The sequence below is a fragment of the Crotalus tigris genome, unplaced genomic scaffold (genome assembly GCF_016545835.1).
Source record: "Crotalus tigris isolate CLP2741 ecotype Arizona unplaced genomic scaffold, ASM1654583v1 scf7180000024282.1769268, whole genome shotgun sequence".
Taxonomy (NCBI): Eukaryota; Metazoa; Chordata; class Lepidosauria; order Squamata; family Viperidae; genus Crotalus; species Crotalus tigris.
In genome coordinates, this window is record NW_024100454.1 from 855441 (window position 1) to 873972 (window position 18532).

Genomic DNA, 18532 nt, shown 5'->3' on the forward strand with positions numbered 1-18532 from the left:
GAAAAAAGAAAACATTTGCCAAATGAAGAAAGGGAAATAATAAGAATTAAATTTGCAGGCGCACAGTTCTTGTCTGAACTGGCACAATATTGGGGCCATCATAGCCTCTGTCCCAAAATCATTTCCAGTTTTCCTTGGGGATTCCCTCTCCTGCACCTTGTTTTACTCAGTGCACGCTCTCTACAATTAGCAGAAATTATGGTTTTGAAAGACTCATGTCATGCTTACTAACAATTCTAAATCAAATTAACAGGGCTATTTCCCTGATACTGTATTTCCCTATTTTTTCAATCAAACCTCTCCAAACAAGTGCTGTAAATGTTTTTGGGCTATTATATATATCCAAATTTCTTTTTTAAATTGGGAGACTAAGATGGCCATTTCGAGCTCATTCTGCTCTCTTCAGTTAGCCACACCCTTTATGGGATTCGAACCTGGGCAGTTTACATAACTGAAGAGAGCAGAATGAGCTCGAATGAGCTCGAAATGGCCATCTTAGTCTCCCAATTTAATTCTTTGTCAGAAAAAGAAATTTGGATTTGTAATGTTTCGCAGTTGCGACTTGAGCCTGCTTAACGCCCCTAGTTGGGGGCTGCAAGGCAAAAGAGATTGTAAAAAGTAAAACTGCAATATAGCAGTTAAAAAATGTCAAGGTGTTATCAATTAGACATCTGTCTGAAAAACTTCCTGCATATATATATATGTCTTTGGTTGTTCGGGTTTTCTCAGCTGCTCGAAGCACGAAGCTGAAAACACCAGCCTGAAGATGACGAATGGGACTTCGTCGAAACGTCGCCAAGACACTTCCAATTGTCGCCAAGACACTTCCAATTTTATGCGGGAGAAAACCCGAACAACCAAAGACCTACATATATATATATATATATATATATATATATATATATATATATATATATATACACACACATGCATACATACAGAGAGAGTGCCTTTGCTAGAAAAAGAAGGCAAAGTCTTTTTCCTTTAAAAACAAGATGTTCATTTTTCCACAATCCATTTTGTCCCCAGAACCTTGTTGTAGTTAATATTAAAGCAACCACCATATAGTGCAATGCTGCCATAATATGGAATATGGGACAAGATCAATTCCTTGTTGCCTTTAGCAACTATTTCTACAAGTCACTGACAATCATCGAAAGGTGTGGCATGTGGGCTCAGGTAAAAACAAAAGCCAAGGTTCAACTGAAGTTGGATTCTAAAATCACACTGATTTCTTTCATTAAGATCTATGCTGCACTGCTACATATATTGACTAATGAGTAAGTCTAGCTGAAAATAATGTCACATGCTTCCAAGTAAAGATATTTTTTAAAATGTGGCACATTATGGGCAGTTTTTGCTAGACCGGAACCAATCTAACAAAAGCATCACAATTTTATTTATGGATGCAATTTGTTTAAGTCATCTTTCTTCAACCTGTGGTAGCCATTAGCTTTACAATTGCCTTCCTGGGTGTCCAATTCTACTACTCTACATATACATCAACTAATGTTCACAGATGATTTGTCTCTCTAATGTATGGTCCTGAAGAAATACATATATACGACTTTGGTACAGAGTAATGTATTATGAATTATTGCTGAATCTCCACTGCATACATAACATTGGAATAAAAACCCTGGCGATATTATGACTGGTGCTCCACAGAATAAGCATAAATTATGACACAAATCTGACAGTGTTTCTTCAAATATTAAAGCAACTGTTACTTCAAAGGGCTCTGTACTGTAAAACCTGTCTAGTCCAAATACCTCTTTTTTTTGCATCAAGAGCAATCAGATGCTATACAAATAACACAAAAGAGGCTGGGAAGTTTTGTTTTTTTTAAGTCCATCTGTCAAAATGTGAAAATCTTGTTTTGTGAGGCAATGTTAGCAAAGTAGTTCAGGACTGGCTGCAAGCTGATGTAGTATTCTGGCTCTCATTCAGTGTGTTGGCTCTGCCTGACACAGCTGCATGTTCTTTCTTAAAAAATGACTGATTACGTGTGGTCAAGTGTGACTAGCATTGATTTGGATCCTTTAGCTTGTAGCTCAGACCAGCTGTACACTATTGGAATCTCAAAAAATCCTGAAAGTGCCATTCCATGGATCTTCTTTTCTTTTCTATTCATTTCGAGCATCTATGATTCATCAGATGATGGTGCTTTCTTAGGAGAATAAAACCAGACCCACCCTTTTCCTCCTAAATACTCATTCTAAAATCATTATATTAATGATTGTCAACATCAGGATTAGTTTGCTTATTTTTACTTTCAAAACAGGAAAACTCTTGTTCTATTTAAGCCATATTTTGCATTCTAATTTTTATGGTGCTGGTGCTTTAATCAGATCTTTTTATTTTGCTGGCAGATTATTCTGATTTTGCCCATGTTATATTCCACAATAAAAATATATTCTGTCATGTAAAGAACATTACAGGATATACCTCTTTGCATATTTACTTAGGAGTAAGCCCCAATGAATTCAAAGAGGTTACTTCTAGATGAATAGTTTGAGTACAGTCCCATGAACAATCTGGTGTATGGGTCATTCAACTCAGTGGGACTTGTTCATAAAGAGAGATACATTGGATTACTCTATTACTGCGATGGACTTGCAGTTGTTGTGTAAAGTCCCACCAATAGTGAGAACTGTAGGAGGGGTAGTACAGTAATGGGTTTTTCTTTTTGTTGTATATCTGAGATGCAATCAGGATTTCCACAAGGGAAATAATCAGACTAAATAATCCCTATTCCCTTTCAAAGGTCAAGGTGCGAACTTATTTCACAGCCTTAAACAAATTTCAATCTTTGCTGGTTTGCCTTAAGTGGTATTATTTTATTGTTAATTTCATTTTGTATGCATATGTGTTTTGTAAAGAAACATTTTGTAAATATTTTATTTATACCTCTTCAAATGTAATGTTGTAATGTTCCTATTCTTTGGCAACGTATGTTCTCTATGGATAAAAAAATTACATTTTAGGCTACTACCTTCCTTATAAATGCAATATATAAAAGACTTAGCACTGGATTGTTTTAGAATATATAATTAATTGTTCTGATAAAATCGATTAAGCCATATATAATACATTCAGTGAGTAGTTTTTATTTTGGCCTGAATCGATGATACTCAACTTGTGATCTAGGACCCTTTAGCGGTCTGCAAGAATATAGTAGGTGTCCATGACACTGACGAAACATAAATAAAAATGCCCAAAATCTCATAATCACCCAATATTGCACTATTTTATATTCTCAAGATTTGAAGGCCTTGACCCTTTTTTAATAAAAAAAGTTTATTTAATGTAGGAGTCCTATAGACCCCAGCAGAGTGTGTTACATGAGACAAAGGTGGAATTAAGTGCTGTGGTATTTATCCATCATGTACGTAGTGATCATTAAAAGCTTTAAACGATGGAGTGGTCTACATAGAGCAACACATTTGGAATCACTAGCACATCACAACATAGATTGCTCTCCTGCCTACACTTCCTTAGAAGTAAAGTCTATTCAGTGTAACAGAAATTATTTCCAAGTAAACATGTATAAAATTAGACTAGCAACATACTGACTGCATAAGTATTTTAATGGTATTGTTTTAAATTCCAGCATGTTAAGTTTAATATTCCATGATTTATTGTTTGCTGCCAAAAAAAGACAGCTGCATTGCTGTCCCAAACTTTGTCTCAGAATTACAGAACCTCCTGCAAAAAACACAAAATTATATACAAAAAAGCAGTTCTTTCACAAGAGTTCGTTACCAATTTTAAGAGATGCAAACTCCGTTTAAAATACAAATGTTTCGACATTTCCAACTCCTCTCTTGAAGTTTCTTTTGATTGCTATAATTTCATGGTCTACAGTAGAGGTCCCCAACCTTTTGGGCACCAGGGACTGGTTACATGGTGAGAGGTTTTTCTGCGGACCGGAGGGGACATGGTTTTGTGTGCTGCCTGCATCCTGTGGATGGGGCTTTGCTTGTTTGTGAGGCCCGGTACTGGTCCACAGACTGCGGGTTGGAGACCCCTGGTCTACAATAAAAATAAACTTTGCAATGTAAGAGTTGGGAAGTTATAGCTCTACTATATTTGGGCAAACAAAATCTGTAATAATTGACCTTCGCAAGAAGTTGAGACAACCTGCTTTCACTGAAAAAAAGAGGAAGCTGATTGCTTTTAAAAATCCCTATGTGTGAGGCCAGAGATGTTTTTAGTTTAAAAGAAGATGCAATGGTTCCTACTGAACCATTATGACTCTATTATAACCTATTGCTTGATGCAGACTGAGCTTGCACATATAAAATTCTCTTATGAAAAAACCTACCATGCAGAGACTCTGTATTTGTAGGTCCTGTAGATCCTTGGTTTACACCAAAGAATTGCAGGAGAAGAAGTGATATAAGAGATGCCAATAGCAGCGCCGGCAAAAGGAAAATTGGCCACACAAAAGTAAAACCCCTTATTGGGATTTGCTTGTAGCAGTAAGGCTGATGTAATCTTCTCCACACATCACATTTAGCAACAGTTGGCTAGCATCCCTGGTTTAGGTGATCAAGTCCCTCCTGAAGAAAGAGGAGGCTATAGCATGGCATCAAAGCCACTGTCCTAGATGAAACTTATAGCATCCAGATGACTGATGTACAGAAAGCCTGTATCAAGGCCTACATCAATGCCAAGAAAAGCTGCTGAATGTCTGAGGCGGCAGCAGCAGATACAGAAGATCAAGCAGAGGAAGTGCCATAGCATAATTAGCAAGAGAATGCCAACTTTTCTAAATTTGGTTCTTTTCCTATTTTGCTACTTATCAATACTAGTTTGGAATTATAAGAGCTTCAAGCCTCAGGTTGTGGCTGTCCATGTTGGTCCTGTTATTTTCAATGTAATGATAATTGTTATTTCTGCTTCAGTTTAACCCAGTCTCCTTTTACTGTAAATAAATTGACATTTGGAGGTTATCATGTTAAGATAGTCTGGGATCTAAAATCACCAGCTAGAAAATACCAAAGCTGATGCAGCATACACGACTCGTGCTTGATTTTCATCCTCACAGAGCATGAGATAAACATTATCCAGAACCGAGCAAAGAAATCAAAGGAGAAATTGAACTGAGTTCAGTCAATCTAACATCTCCCTAATGCCTCGTGGTGCCCATCCTCCAAACGCAACTGATTTCTGTCCTTGGCGTGTCCGGGTAAAACTATGATTTGTGAGCTTAAATCTGTAGCAATTCTTTATTTTCTCCTTCTGTTTTACTAAACGCTATGCAGCAATATGCATCCTTCCAGCCACGCCCATTCGCATCATCGGCTCCTCCACGCCGGCAGAGGGCTCCAACGCAAATCTTCTGCCAGGTTCGACGTCACGTGCCACTTCCGGGTTCCAAGCAAGGCTTCAAAAGCGACTGCTTGATGTCGTCATTGTTGGGCGACAAGGCCGGCGGTGCATGCGACGCCGTTTCGCGCGCCTGGTACGAGGAAAGCGAAAAGCGCCATGGAGTCGTTGGCGATTGAGCTGTACGGAGTTCAGGCTCTGCGCTTCGGGGAGTTCGTCCTGAAGAGCGGCCTGGTCTCCCCGGTCTATATTGACCTCCGCGTCATTGTGTCGTATCCGGCGCTGCTAAATAAGGTATCCGCGAAGCTTGACCGGTATGAGCAGTAAGGCGGTTATTGTGAGGGGTAAATCTTTAGCTCCTTTCTGTTGTCAGATATTGTTTGCATTCCCAAATAATAGTAGCCGCAATTAAATGTAATTTAAGGCAAAGTTAACGAAGGATGACAGCGTGGACATATCTATATTGTTTGTTGGGCAGCGATACAGAAGTGGATAGGATTTTTAGATCGTTCAGGATTCGGTAGGCTCATCTGCTCTGAGAAGTCTCTAATTTTGTTTCGTGCTCTGTAAGAATTACTCATAGCCAAGAGTTTGAAGAAATTCCTTTCCAAGCATCACAAAGGTTAATATTTAATGTAGGAGTTTTTCAGCAAATTTTATATTTGAAGAGATAGCCTGGACAAACCCTGGGGAGTAGGCATAATGTGTGTCTGGTTTTCCATGCTATTTAGTAATTTTGAGCAATAGCTATACTGGTATGTACCAAGTAAAAGTTCCAATCCATCTTCACAGGGTAATGGATTGAAGCAGCACAAACATATTACTAAAATATGCATCACTCTGAACAGACTATCCTATTCCAGGAAAAATCGCATTTTATGTATCAGTTAAAGCTGAAAGTACAAAGTAGATATTCTTAACAATACACCTTGACCTTGAGGTTAGGAGAAGTTCTGAGCTACATAGCTGAGTTTTTTCAAGAGCAGACATCTCACTGTTTCCTAGACACAGTAGTGACATGCTGATGACCTGTAAGTGAGAGTAGTGTATGAACCCACTTACTCTATTACTAGAAGTCAAAATGCTTGCTTTTTCTTGTTTGATTGATTTGATTTGTTCTTGACATATCTGTAGAAAATGCTTTTAAGTTAAGCGTAGATACTAATATGAAGTTGTTTGCTTTGGAGATGATGGTGAAAGGTCAGGAAGCTTCACTTCAGAAATTAAAATCTGAAGAGGAAGTGGGATGCAGGATGGCTGAAAAGATCATTGGCAGTTCCCTCCCTCCCATCCAGGACATAGCACAGAAGCGTTGCTTGAGCAGGGTCCGTAAGATTGTCTGGGACACTACCCATCCTCTTCACAACCTGTTTTCCTTGTTACCTTCTGGGAGGAGGCTCCGTGGTATCCGTAGCAGAACATCCAGATTCAGTCATAGTTTCATTCCCTATAGCATTAACCTTATGAACTCTTAAGCTTCCTCCTTCCGTTATATATTCAAGATGGACAGTGTTTGATATTCATATGTATATGTAGGGGTATAGGTATATACATATGTTGTATATAGTATGTATATGTTGTTTATAGTATGTTTAGGTGTGTGTCATGTATGTGTTCACTTTGAGAGCGGGCAACTAAATTTCATTTTTGATGTGTGTCATTGTGCCCACAGTAAAAAAAATGACAATAAAGGTTATCTTACCTAAGACTGGAGACAAGGGAAAGTTATGTAAGTGAGGTGAATCATTTTTGCCCATATAAATAAAATACATATTTCAGATGATTATTTATTGAATATTTGATAAAGGATTGCTGCTTTGGCCTCCATTCTGCTTAAAATGATGCTAAAGAAACAACTATAAAATGCAGTCTTAATTATCCAGTTGTTTTAAGTTCATGGATAAGTGATCATTTTTTCAACTGCTCTGTCTAGAACAGTGGTTCTCAACCTGTGGGTTGGGACCCCATTTGGGGTCGAACGACCATTTCATGGGGGTCGCCAAACAACACAGTCCGCCATTTTTTCCCCCTTTCCTTAGCTGTGCTACTCCCTTTTATTCTATTGGCTTTTGAAAGCCAATAAATAGACTCTCTTGAATAGAGTCTAATTCTATTGGCTTTCAAAAGCCAATAGGAATTGTCCAGGCTGTCTCTGCCCTGCTGAGCCCGCCAAAAGTCCCATTCTGCAAACGGTGCTACACCAGTTGATTAGTCCTCGACTTACGACCGGTTGGGGGTCGCAGTATTAAAAAGGTTGAGAACCACTGGTCTAGAAGCAGAGACCAGACTTTTACTTGCCCAGGAGGATTTGGATAATGCCTTCTTAAACTTTCACTTTTTGGTAGATATATTGTGTGCTAATAAAATTCATTTTAACACCATTCTCTCAGGTAGCAGATCTCCTTTTCTGTTCAGCGAAGGATGCCACCCTCAAGTATGATTCTGTGTGTGGAGTTCCATACACAGCTTTGCCTTTGGCTACAATAATCTGCTCAACAAATAAGATTCCAATGCTTATACGGAGAAAAGAAGCCAAAGATCATGGTAAAAAGAATTTAAATTTAATTTAAATTTTACATATTGATAGTATAAGTAGTAAATACTTGAGACGGTAAAGACGTGACTGACAGTGAACTGTTATTGGTTTATTCTGTTTTGACAGAAAAGAGTTTTGATGTAAATTATGCATCTACAATTAATAAATATGCATGCAGATGTTTTACACTGAAATGATTTTTTTGGAATGATTGATCTGTTGTTTGTGCATATTAATGACAATAATAATTTTGTGTTGAACCAGAAAGGGTTTTACAGTAATGTTCGATCCTTTCTATTCCTCTTAAAGGAACCAAGCGCCTTGTGGAGGGCACAATTAATTCAGGAGAAACTTGCCTAATTATCGAGGATGTAGTAACCAGCGGTTCAAGTGTCTTGGAGACGGCAGAGGTTCTTTGGAAAGAGGGACTGAAGGTTACCGATGCCATTGTGCTGTTAGACAGAGAACAAGGAGGGAAAGCCATGTTGGAAAAGCATGGAATTAGGCTGCACTCTGTCTGCAGCTTGTCTCAAATTCTTCGAATCCTTGAACAGCGGAAAAAAATTACTTCTGAAACAGTGGTAAGAGTGGAAAAATTCATCCAAGACAATATTTTTAAGCCATCTGAACAAAATGGTTCCGCTCCTGTGAAAAGGGTATGCAAAGAAATGAGTTACGCTGCTCGGGCTGAGCTGCCGGGCACTCATCCTCTGGCTGCTCGACTTCTCAAGCTTATGGAGAAAAAACAGTCTAACTTGTGCCTTTCTGCTGATGTGAACAGTTCCAAAGAATTGCTTCAGCTGGCTGACAGTCTGGGACCATCCATCTGCATTTTGAAAACTCACATTGATATTCTGGATGATTTTACCCAGGAAGTAGTTAAAGAACTGAGTGTACTTGCTGCTCGGCATGAATTCTTGATTTTTGAAGACCGAAAATTTGCAGACATTGGAAATACGGTGAAGCACCAGTACAAAGGTAAAGTGGGCTTCCCAGGCTAAGCTGCAACCTCTGCAGGGCTATTTCAATTGTTGGGAGATTTTTAATTTCAAATATTGCTATGTATTTGATTGAGCATTTATTTGCTTTTTATTTTTAAACCTACTGAAAATAAATTTTATTCTGAATGTTATCAAAACTCACGTTGAAGCTACCACGTACGTTATTTTTTATTTATTTATTTGACTACTCCATGCCCATCTCGTGGAAAGTGACTCTGTCACAAAGGAGTTGTAGAGTAGCCTTTCTAACTTAGTGGGCTTTAATTTTATTAAGGCACGTTCCCCAAACTCTTGGCTGACTTAGATTTTAACATGTATTGAACCTAATTTGCACTTCTCGAATTTCTCAGTTCATTTAAGAATTAAAACATATTTTTCTACTGAGCCTTTCCCCACTGGCGTTAACCCTAGCACAAACGCATCCCATTAATTCTTGTTTTGTACCAGATCTTCATAGCATTGCCTTCTGGTCTACAGTCCATAATAGAGTTAGACTTCAATAGTTCAGCTGCTTTATTTTTAAAGCGGGCTTCCTCTCTCATCACAAACTCAAGTTTCTGCCATTCTTGGCTGATCATTCTGGTCTTGATTACGTTTAGGTGACTCCTAGGTGCTGGCATCTATTGGCTACTTTAGGCTGAAGAGGGATCTGTCTCCTCCAGCCAAAGGGACTATTCACCAGGGCTATTTTGATTCGGGTAGCCAGGGAGAAAGGCTCTTCCAAACTAGGTGTCATGCTCATTTGTAGAGTTGGCACTAGGCTCTATCTGAGTCGCTGAGATGATCCCCAGCTTGAACACAGCCGCTGTTCACTTATGGAAGAGAGTGGAATAGCATGAGGAAGCAGAAGAGAACCACTCCCCCTTTGTAGCTGACTATTGTAGTTGGGACTGTTTTGGAATGTTGGATTTGTGATCTCAATCCTTGGCAACATTTCCATCAAAATAAAAAGGTGAAGAGGGATATTGGTCAATTTGCATAGCTTTTTCAGCCACACCTATTTGCGTAGTTGTTAACTTGCCTATTCTTTCTTTCAGGTGGTGTTTTCAAAATAGCATCGTGGTCAGATATGGTTAATGCCCATGCAGTTCCTGGCCCAGGAGTTATTAAGGGGCTGAAAGAAGTGGGGCATCCTTTACAACGTGGGTGTCTCTTGATTGGTGAGATGAGCTCCAGTGAGTCCCTGGCCACAGGTGACTATACGAAAGCTGTCGTAAGTTGGAACTTTCATCTGAATAGAGTTGAAAAACAAAAGCATCTCCAGTGCCTAAAAGCAGCAGTCTTCTCTCCCCCCCCCCGCCCCTCGTTCTCCAGCATTGAAAAAGCTGCTTAGAATGGAAATGTAGCTTCACTTCAGTACATTAGAGAAATTCTTGCCAGAGAAGGACAGTGAAAACCAGAATAATTTTAGGAAGCTTGGGAGTTTGTAAGCAAGAATGGAAGGGGATTGTGAAAGGATTCTGACACAAGGGAGGTTATGAGCTAGTGCAGTTTTGTGAGTGAGACATTCTTTTACGAGATAAATACAAGTAATCCTCAACTTACAGCCATTTGTTTAGTGACCATTCAAAGTTAACAATGGCACTGGAAAAAGGTGACCTATGACCGCTTTTCACACTTAACGACTGTTAACAGCATCCCCAGGGCCACATGATCAAAATTCAGATACTTGGCAACTGATTCTTTGCAGTGTCCCAGGGTCACGTGATCACCTTTTGCCACCTTCTGACAAGCAAAGTCAATGGAGAAGCCAGATTCACTTAACAGCCACATTACTAAATTAACAAGTGCCGTGATTCACTTAACAACTGTGGCAAGAAAGGTCGTAAAATGGGCAAAACTCACTTAACAGCTAGGTTTCAAGTTAAGGACTACCTGTAATTTTTGTAAATAAGAGAGATGTGTATCTGTTGATTCAGGTCAGTATGGTCAGTAATAATATTGCTGCAACTTTTTAAGATTGTGTGTTTTGGCTTTTAGAATAGCACCACTATTTAGTATTTATTCTTCCATTTTACAGTATATCAAAGCAAATTTACTTGGTTGTGTGACAGGCCTTCTGTCTGCATGTTCTCTAGGTCAGAATGGCTGAAGATCACTCAGATTTTGTTCTGGGATTTATTTCTGGGTCCAGAATTACTGAAAAACCTGAATTTCTTCATTTAACTCCAGGGGTCCAGATGCAAGCTGGAGGTGAGCATTGTAATCACAGTTAGAATAAATACGGTTGGTATTTTTAACAGGGCAAAGTATTTTAAAATATGTAACCTTGATCGGAGTAATTAGCTTGGTTACAAATGTGAGCAAGTTTAGTATTTTCAGCAGAATTTAATTGGGGAACCAGTACTGTAACATGGATTTCATAAGGAGCACGTCTCTGTGATATAAATGTTCCTTTTTTGATTAAAAGAAAATATTAAAAGCTTTCTTTGCTAGGGATATTTCTCCTTTTGCTGGAGTGACTTTTTTCTTTAAAGTTGGTGGTAAGAACAGTCTGAAAATGACCCCATTACCATGGAAGGTAATAAACAGCCCCTTACCAGATGTATTCATGCAGAGATTGGGCACCCATCTATTGGCTCTGCTTTTTCTAGAACTAAGTGGAATGAACTGGAGCAGCGAGGAGACTTTTAGATGGTTAGGCTCTGTAGCCCCTCTTCTGCTTTAAAAGGGTACTTTTGAAGTGATATTTTATTTTGCCTGTTAATTTCAAAAGGTGGTCAGAAAGCTGTGAAATTGTTCCCTTTGTCAATTTGTATTTTGAAAAGTAAAATTTCCAAATGTTTTATTGGAAGACAGATTATTATGTTCACCACCTTGAGTTATTTATAAAAATAAAGCTTGGATTAAAGCATCTAAAAAAAATTCTTGTAACTTCAGAATATCAGCATAATCCAGAACTGAATATATTATAAATGTGTATACTTTTAGAGTTGTGTAAGGATGTTTGATATTTGTATTTTTCATTCATTTTCTAATTGTTGGCTTGAAATTTATTTTTCCCCTGGTGATGGACTTTGACAGCCTCTGCTGAATTATTTACCTCAGCTTGTAAAAAAATAATGTTGTTAGCACCACTGTAAGGAATAGAGGCTATTATTTTTGCCATCATTATTTTTATGTTAAACCTATATTGGCATTTTATTACCTTATGCAATAAGTAGAGAAGAGATTCTTTGGAAGATTTTTTCCCCCTTTCTGTATGGTTTTCCCTTGTACTTGAGCAGTATTGGGATGGATGTATTCATTGTTATAAGGATTTTCTTTTTCTGGCATTTTCTGTAATTGTTTTACATTTTACTAAAATGAAAATAGCTGAAAACAGTACAAAATGTGTGTTGTTCCTTGCAGGTGATAGCCTTGGGCAGAAGTACCTAAGTCCACAAGACGTTATCAGAAAACGAAATTCAGACATCATCATTGTGGGACGAGGCATCTTATCTGCATCAGACCGCCGGGCTGAAGCAGAGGCGTATAGGAAACTAGCCTGGGAAAGTTACTTGCAGAGGATTGGTGTTTGTCCTCAAAATTAGCTAAGTTGGCTTCCAAGAAGCCAGCACAATTAAGAAGATAAATGTGTTTTGACCACCAAATATTTTTGTATGTTAAAATTCTGGAATTCTACCCTTGCATTTTTACTAAAAAAAAATAAAAAAAAAACATTCCCAGGCTTTTAAAACAACATCATTGGGTTTGAAAACATCAGTGATATAAAAATGGAGAGAAGTCAGAAAACAAGATATATCTTCATATAGCATATGCACTTATCGGTTCTTAATTGTTTTCTTTATTATAATAGGAGTCTCCTCAGAGGATGGGCATTTCAGTCACATCTGGAACAAGCTTGAAAGTCTGGCTGTTTTAGTATAATTAAGACACTTGTTAATATTTTAGCAAATGCTTTGCTAATGTAGTGATAGCTTAAATCCCTCAGGTTACATTCAGAAAATGTATTTTCCTGTTGATAATTATCTGGAATGTGAGATGTATGAACATCTTGTACAATATTAATTTTAAATGTGGACATATTAATACATCAGTGGTTTTATGCGAGGAGGGTAGAACAATATGTATGTTGTCTTACATCAGTGGTTCTCAACCTTTGTGTGACGGCGACCCCGTCACACGGACGTGCCGCGCATGCGTGCCGCCGCCCCCTGAGGGGGAAAAATGGCGGATCGCGTTGTTTGGCGACCCCCGTAAAATGGTCGTTCGACCCCAAATGGGGTCGTGACCCATAGGTTGAGAACCGCTGTCTTACATAAAACAGTGCATTTATTAATGTTAGGGGTCTTATGAAATATTTGCAGTATAAATGAGGTATTAGTGCAAATGTGATGTTTTTTGTTCTGAAATGGTCTAGAATTCTCAAGCACTTGTCTTAACCAACTACAGAGTTTTTTTTTCTTATTCAGTTCTGTCCTCCAATTCTACAAAAGTCCTTACATGTTTCAGATGAGCCAAAAATTGATTCTGATGCATAAAAGACCTTTTATAATGTTATGGTTCTGATTTAAACATTTTAAACTGATGTAATTTTTAAAGTGTGTGAATAAAATAGTACTTATTTCATAAATGCATGGCACTTTCTATTCACTTTCTGTTTCTACCATCTTAGATTTCTATTTTAAATGTTACTGAGATTCTGCATTATTACAGATTTATTTATATGTGCTCAAAGAGCAGGCGTTTATTCAAAATAACAGAGCAGAAAAACAAGATGGATGTGTCATAATCTGCCCAAGAAGGTGCATGGTAGTAAAGAATAAAATAAAACTAGAACTTTATTGACTTTAGTTCAATAAAGTCAACTGTTGCTGTGTTTTTATTGCAATCAGCAAATCTTTGCCTTTCCTCCTTGTATCGTATCTTAAGTTTAGTGTGTATGTCTTCTCCCCAAAAATTGCTGGAAGATAGATGTTAAATAAAATTCATGATTGTCTCTAAATGTTGTGATATGCTGGATATCAAAAATATCAGAATTCCTGGATCCTGGAGAGTAACAACCTCTCCAGAATCACACAGGCCTATACTCTCAGGTACAGGGATTTTATTATATCTATTACTTAAAAGGGCTGAGAATTAAGACATGCTTGTTTGAAAAAATATTTCCCCGAACTGTGGGGAAGTTAATGTGCTCAGATAATTCACAGGTTTCCACAAATTCCTGCTAATGAGCACTGCAGGGGTCCATATTAAGAAGCCAATTTTAGTTCAAAATTCTGTCTTCTGCAGCCTTTGATAAATAATCCTTTTGGCCTGATCAAAGCCAACAGAAAGAAGGCAATTTTGGGGTAATCAAGTAAAAAAATTGACTTTTAGCCAATACATTATTTACTTTGAATCCTAGGCCTCTCACCCTCAAGTCCAACAGCTACATCGAAGATGCCTTTAGAAAGAGAGACTGTGGCCCAAGAGAATTAGTAGATGTGATCTGAGGGATTTTTTTTTACTTGTGCTACATATCAAATCTGGGTCAGGATTTTGGCCTCAGAAAGTTTAAGAGCTGCAGGTACAAACTCCTTCCTCTGGTTCAAAAGAATTTCAAGGATTTAGACACTGTTTCCTTGAAGTATTCACAGTGAGTTTTCCAGAATGGCAGCATAAATTGTCATTCCAGAGTATAGGTGATCCTCGACTTATGATCAATATTGAGTCCAAAATTTCCATTGCTGAGCAAAATAGTTGTTGAGTTTTGCCCCCATTTTATGACCCTCCTTGCAACAGTTTTTAATTAAATCACTGTAGTTGCTAATAACTTGGTTAAGTGAATTTTGCTACATTTTGCTTGTCAGAAGATCACAAGAGGATCATGTGATCCCAGGATATGGCAACCATCATAAATATGAGTCAGTTGCCTAGCGTCTGAATTTTGATCACATTGCCATGGGGATGCTGCAGCAGTTGTGTGAAAACTGGTCCTGGGTCTCTTTTCAGTGCCATAATTTCAAATGGTCACTCAATGAATGGTTGTAAGCTGAGAACTTTATGTATTTAAAGTAAGAGACTTGTATTCTATTTCCATCCACAATCCTGTTGAGCTGGTCTGGTTTCTGGGAAAATGCTATTCTCTTGCATTTCTTGCAAGAGAAGTTTAAGGTCAATGTATATTGCTCGCAGAAGTGCTTTCAGCACTCTTCTGAGTCAAAAGAATAAAGCAAAGTCACTACTTCATCTTAAAATGTCTCATGATTTATTGAGATTTTTGGATGCCACCACTTACCTACATCCCACCAAATTCTGCTTCAGACCTCTTTAAAAAAAAAAGATGTTCCTATGGTCATCTTAATGGAGGATCTGTTTGGGTAGAAATGAATGTTCTCCCAGTCTGTTCTCCAGCATGATAGATGGAGAATCCACGAATGGGTTAACTCTGTCTTCCTGCCCATTTAGACTAAGTCTGTCAAACTTGCCATGCTTCTCCTGGGCCAGGAGACCTCCAGTCATGACTTAGTCTGTGCCCAGAAAAGACATGTCAGTTTGGCTCTGTTTTCAGACTAAACTACAGAGCAGGTTGTATTGTTCTTTTCCTTATTTTTCCCCATTCGTGAATTCTCCATTTCCCCTTGCAGCACTGGGATCAGCGCAGCGCCTAACCGCTAGGCATTTTTTCTTTCACTAAGCTGCAGCCTTGAGGAAGCCTCAAACCTCCATTTTTTCTTTCGGTGCGGGTGCCATTTTGGAAGCCGCGTGAGGAGCTTTTTCGCCAAAAGGTTTTGCTGCTTTTTAAGCGCTGTTGTCCCTTGCTGGATTCAGCGTGCCTGTAATGCTCACATTAGTCAGACACCGCTCAAACGGTTGGTTCCTTTCCCGTTCTCTTTTGCTCACTCTAATTGCAGCCTCAACTCCCCTGAGGTGCCTTTAACAGTAGCGGCCACCATTTTAGGCACCGCTATTGTTCCCTTCCAGAAACTTTCAGAACCATCAACAGTGGTAGCCTTTGAAACTGCTTCCTGACATTTGGACTAAAAGAAACAGTACTGGGTAGCTTTTTTAGAATACAGAATAATAGAACTTGAAAGGGAGCTTGGAGGTCTTCCAGTCCAACCTCCCTGCTCAAGCTGTGGGTTCTATTTTTTTTTTTTTTTGTAGGAATTAATTCAAAAGCTTGTGCCAGATTGGCCTTGAAGCCTTTGTTTTATAGTGTTCCTAATGGTTCCATCTAGTCTCCAGTGCTGTTTAATGCAAGAGTTCTAGAGTTTCGATGCCTTTAGAATGCTAGTGTCATTCTATTTCTCTTTTCCTTCAAAATCAAAATAAGTTCTTCCACTTCTCAGTGAGTATCTGACGTTTGTAATGGATTGGATGGGAGCAATCTAAATCCAGACAAACTGCTGGACAGATGATAGAAAGATTAATGAATAAGGATTAAGAGTTAATGTACACAGAAATGTCTTTATATACTTGACCTAATGGCTCAAATTTGCAAGCTGGCTTTTGTTCAGGACCTAATGCAAAAATCAGGCAACTAATCATCAAGCATGTGTTTGCCGAGTTAAGCTTTGTCAGCATACTGTGTCTGTTTCCAGAATTATCTGAATAGATTATTGTGATATCTCATCTGGGCTAGGATAGCTGATGCTGCCTTTGTAAATGTTTGGATATCTCTTTTGGTTTAGATCACTGCTGTAAGTTTATTGACGGGAGTCTTAGTGTATGCTAGTTTGCTCTATGGATATTGCAAGATCTGCAATTAATGGATGATACACAATAATGCACATGAAATCAAAAATAAACTGGTGAAAATGTTGATTATAGTTAATGCACTGATTTTTCTCCATATAAGTATTCCTTCCGTCATAAGAATGATTACAACTTAGTAGCAACTTTTGGAGAGAGCTGGAAAGCTGCACCGAAAGCACTGAAGGCCACAACCAGACATGGCATCACATGGCTGTGTCCTCTTAAGCTACAGTGTATTAAATCAAACATGCTACTTATGATCTTTGAAGTAGGTTATACATAGATAGATCTGTTTACTCCGTTATGTTTTGTCTGGCTGTCAGATCTACTGACAAGTCCTTTCTTAGTTCAGCTAACCTACTTTTTGAATTTGCGAAAATTGGACTAGCTCCTTCCTCTACATCAATCTGGAAGCAGGAAAAAATCTGCAAATCTCCAGCAAGTTAAACTAGCTTGACTGCTGGTTTAGGGAGGCAAATTTTCAACACTGAAACAGGTTCCCTTAAGTTTTTATCAGTCTGTAAAAATTGCTGGCAACAGCCTTTCGTAAGATAAGAAAAACATTACAGTACACATGTTCGTATCTCTTGGGTTTGAAAAAAATGTCTTGCAACTATGAAAACTTACATCAAATTAGCGCAAGCTGAATAAAACTGCCCTCCTCTATGAACTTTGTTTTTCAAAAATACAACTTCACAAAACTATTACTTTATCCTCAGCCCTACTGAAGGCAAACAATTAATTCAAGATTTAGAAGTTAAGAAGAATTTTGCTTGAATCTAAATGGGAAAAGCCAGGTCTGGTTACTTTCTAAACATACTGATAGGCAGGACTACTGAATATAGGCGGCAAAGATCCGGATAATGACTAAATGCCAACAAAGACAAATAGGACTCTTCATTCTTAGCTACCCTGTAAGGGTTATCCATATTTTGCAGCCTGGATCCTAATGAGGACTGGCTACATCACTCTATTTTTTATTGCCGATTCCCATATTTATTTGTTAAATTTCCTTCAGAAGCTCAAAATGGCGTTCATACCGCTTGAAATGGATTTAGGATTGCAGTGAAAGGATTTCATTATACCTCAATAAATTCCAGTACAGATTCAGATTTGTCTTACCAAGTTGGGAAGAAAAATAGAGGACCAAAAACAATAAAATCAGAGGCAGTCTTCTCTATAATGCGATTTCATTTCAAAGTAAAACAGAATCTGGAAATTGCCATTATGATACTTCTGGATCATGCTAATTCATAACTTCGAGCCATTTGTATTATTTGCTGCTGGTTCTGAACTGGCCCTAATATGCAACAATAGTTTTAAGAAAGCCCAGCTGGGAAACTGCAAGAAATTCATTACGGCTAATTATAGTAACAAATTGCCATTTCTATTAATTGCAACTAAGCTTTAAAGATCACACTAAATCTATGCATGTTTATTTGGAAGTGCACTAATCATATCAAAGGCTACTTTCACGTAAGCACTTTTTTAATGACAGTTTTAAATTTTTACTTTATTTTCAAGTCTGGGGCAGCTACATTATTGTGTTCTGGCTCAAGGCAGTACTCTAGGCCAGCGGCCCCTAACCTTTTGGGCACCAGGGACCGGAGAAAGGTTTTTCTGCGGATTGGAGGGGGCGTGGTTTTGTGTGCTGCCTGCATCCCATAGATGGGGCTTCGATTCTTTGCGCAGCCCGGTTTCTGGCATGCCGTAACCCGGTGCCGGTCCTTGGCCCGGGGGTTGGGGACCTCTGCTCTAGGCAGATGAGCAGCTTATTTTTGCACGCATCTATTATTTGATGAGGGGAGCTGCTTTTTTGCCTTTCTGTCTGGTTAAGAGTTATTTCATAGTAATAATTTAAATTCAGATGTTTGTTACAATCATTTAAATAATTGTCCATGGAATTTGCAGATAGCATATCTGACATTCCATAGTACAAGGGCTCAAGGGGAAACAAACGTCTAAATGATATCACATA

At 38.4% G+C, this 18532-nt stretch overlaps 1 protein-coding gene across 2 annotated transcripts; it reads left to right on the forward strand.

Moving 5' to 3' along the window:
* The first annotated feature begins 5431 nt into the window (after nucleotides 1–5431).
* UMPS (uridine monophosphate synthetase) lies at nucleotides 5432–13451 on the forward strand. Of its 2 annotated transcripts, none has more exons than XR_005554363.1 (6): nucleotides 5432–5628; nucleotides 7725–7878; nucleotides 8180–8848; nucleotides 9909–10064; nucleotides 10950–11064; nucleotides 12223–12359. XR_005554363.1 is itself a non-coding variant. In XM_039323757.1 (6 exons), exons 1-6 carry the CDS (start codon nucleotides 5494–5496, stop codon nucleotides 12402–12404), a joined length of 1431 nt encoding a protein of 476 aa, XP_039179691.1. In that variant the 5' UTR covers nucleotides 5432–5493; the 3' UTR covers nucleotides 12405–13451. The 2 variants fall into 2 exon arrangements, 1 of the variants encoding a protein (XP_039179691.1); XM_039323757.1 differs by having other exon boundaries at nucleotides 9909–10084; nucleotides 12223–13451.
* The last annotated feature ends 5081 nt before the right edge of the window (nucleotides 13452–18532 follow it).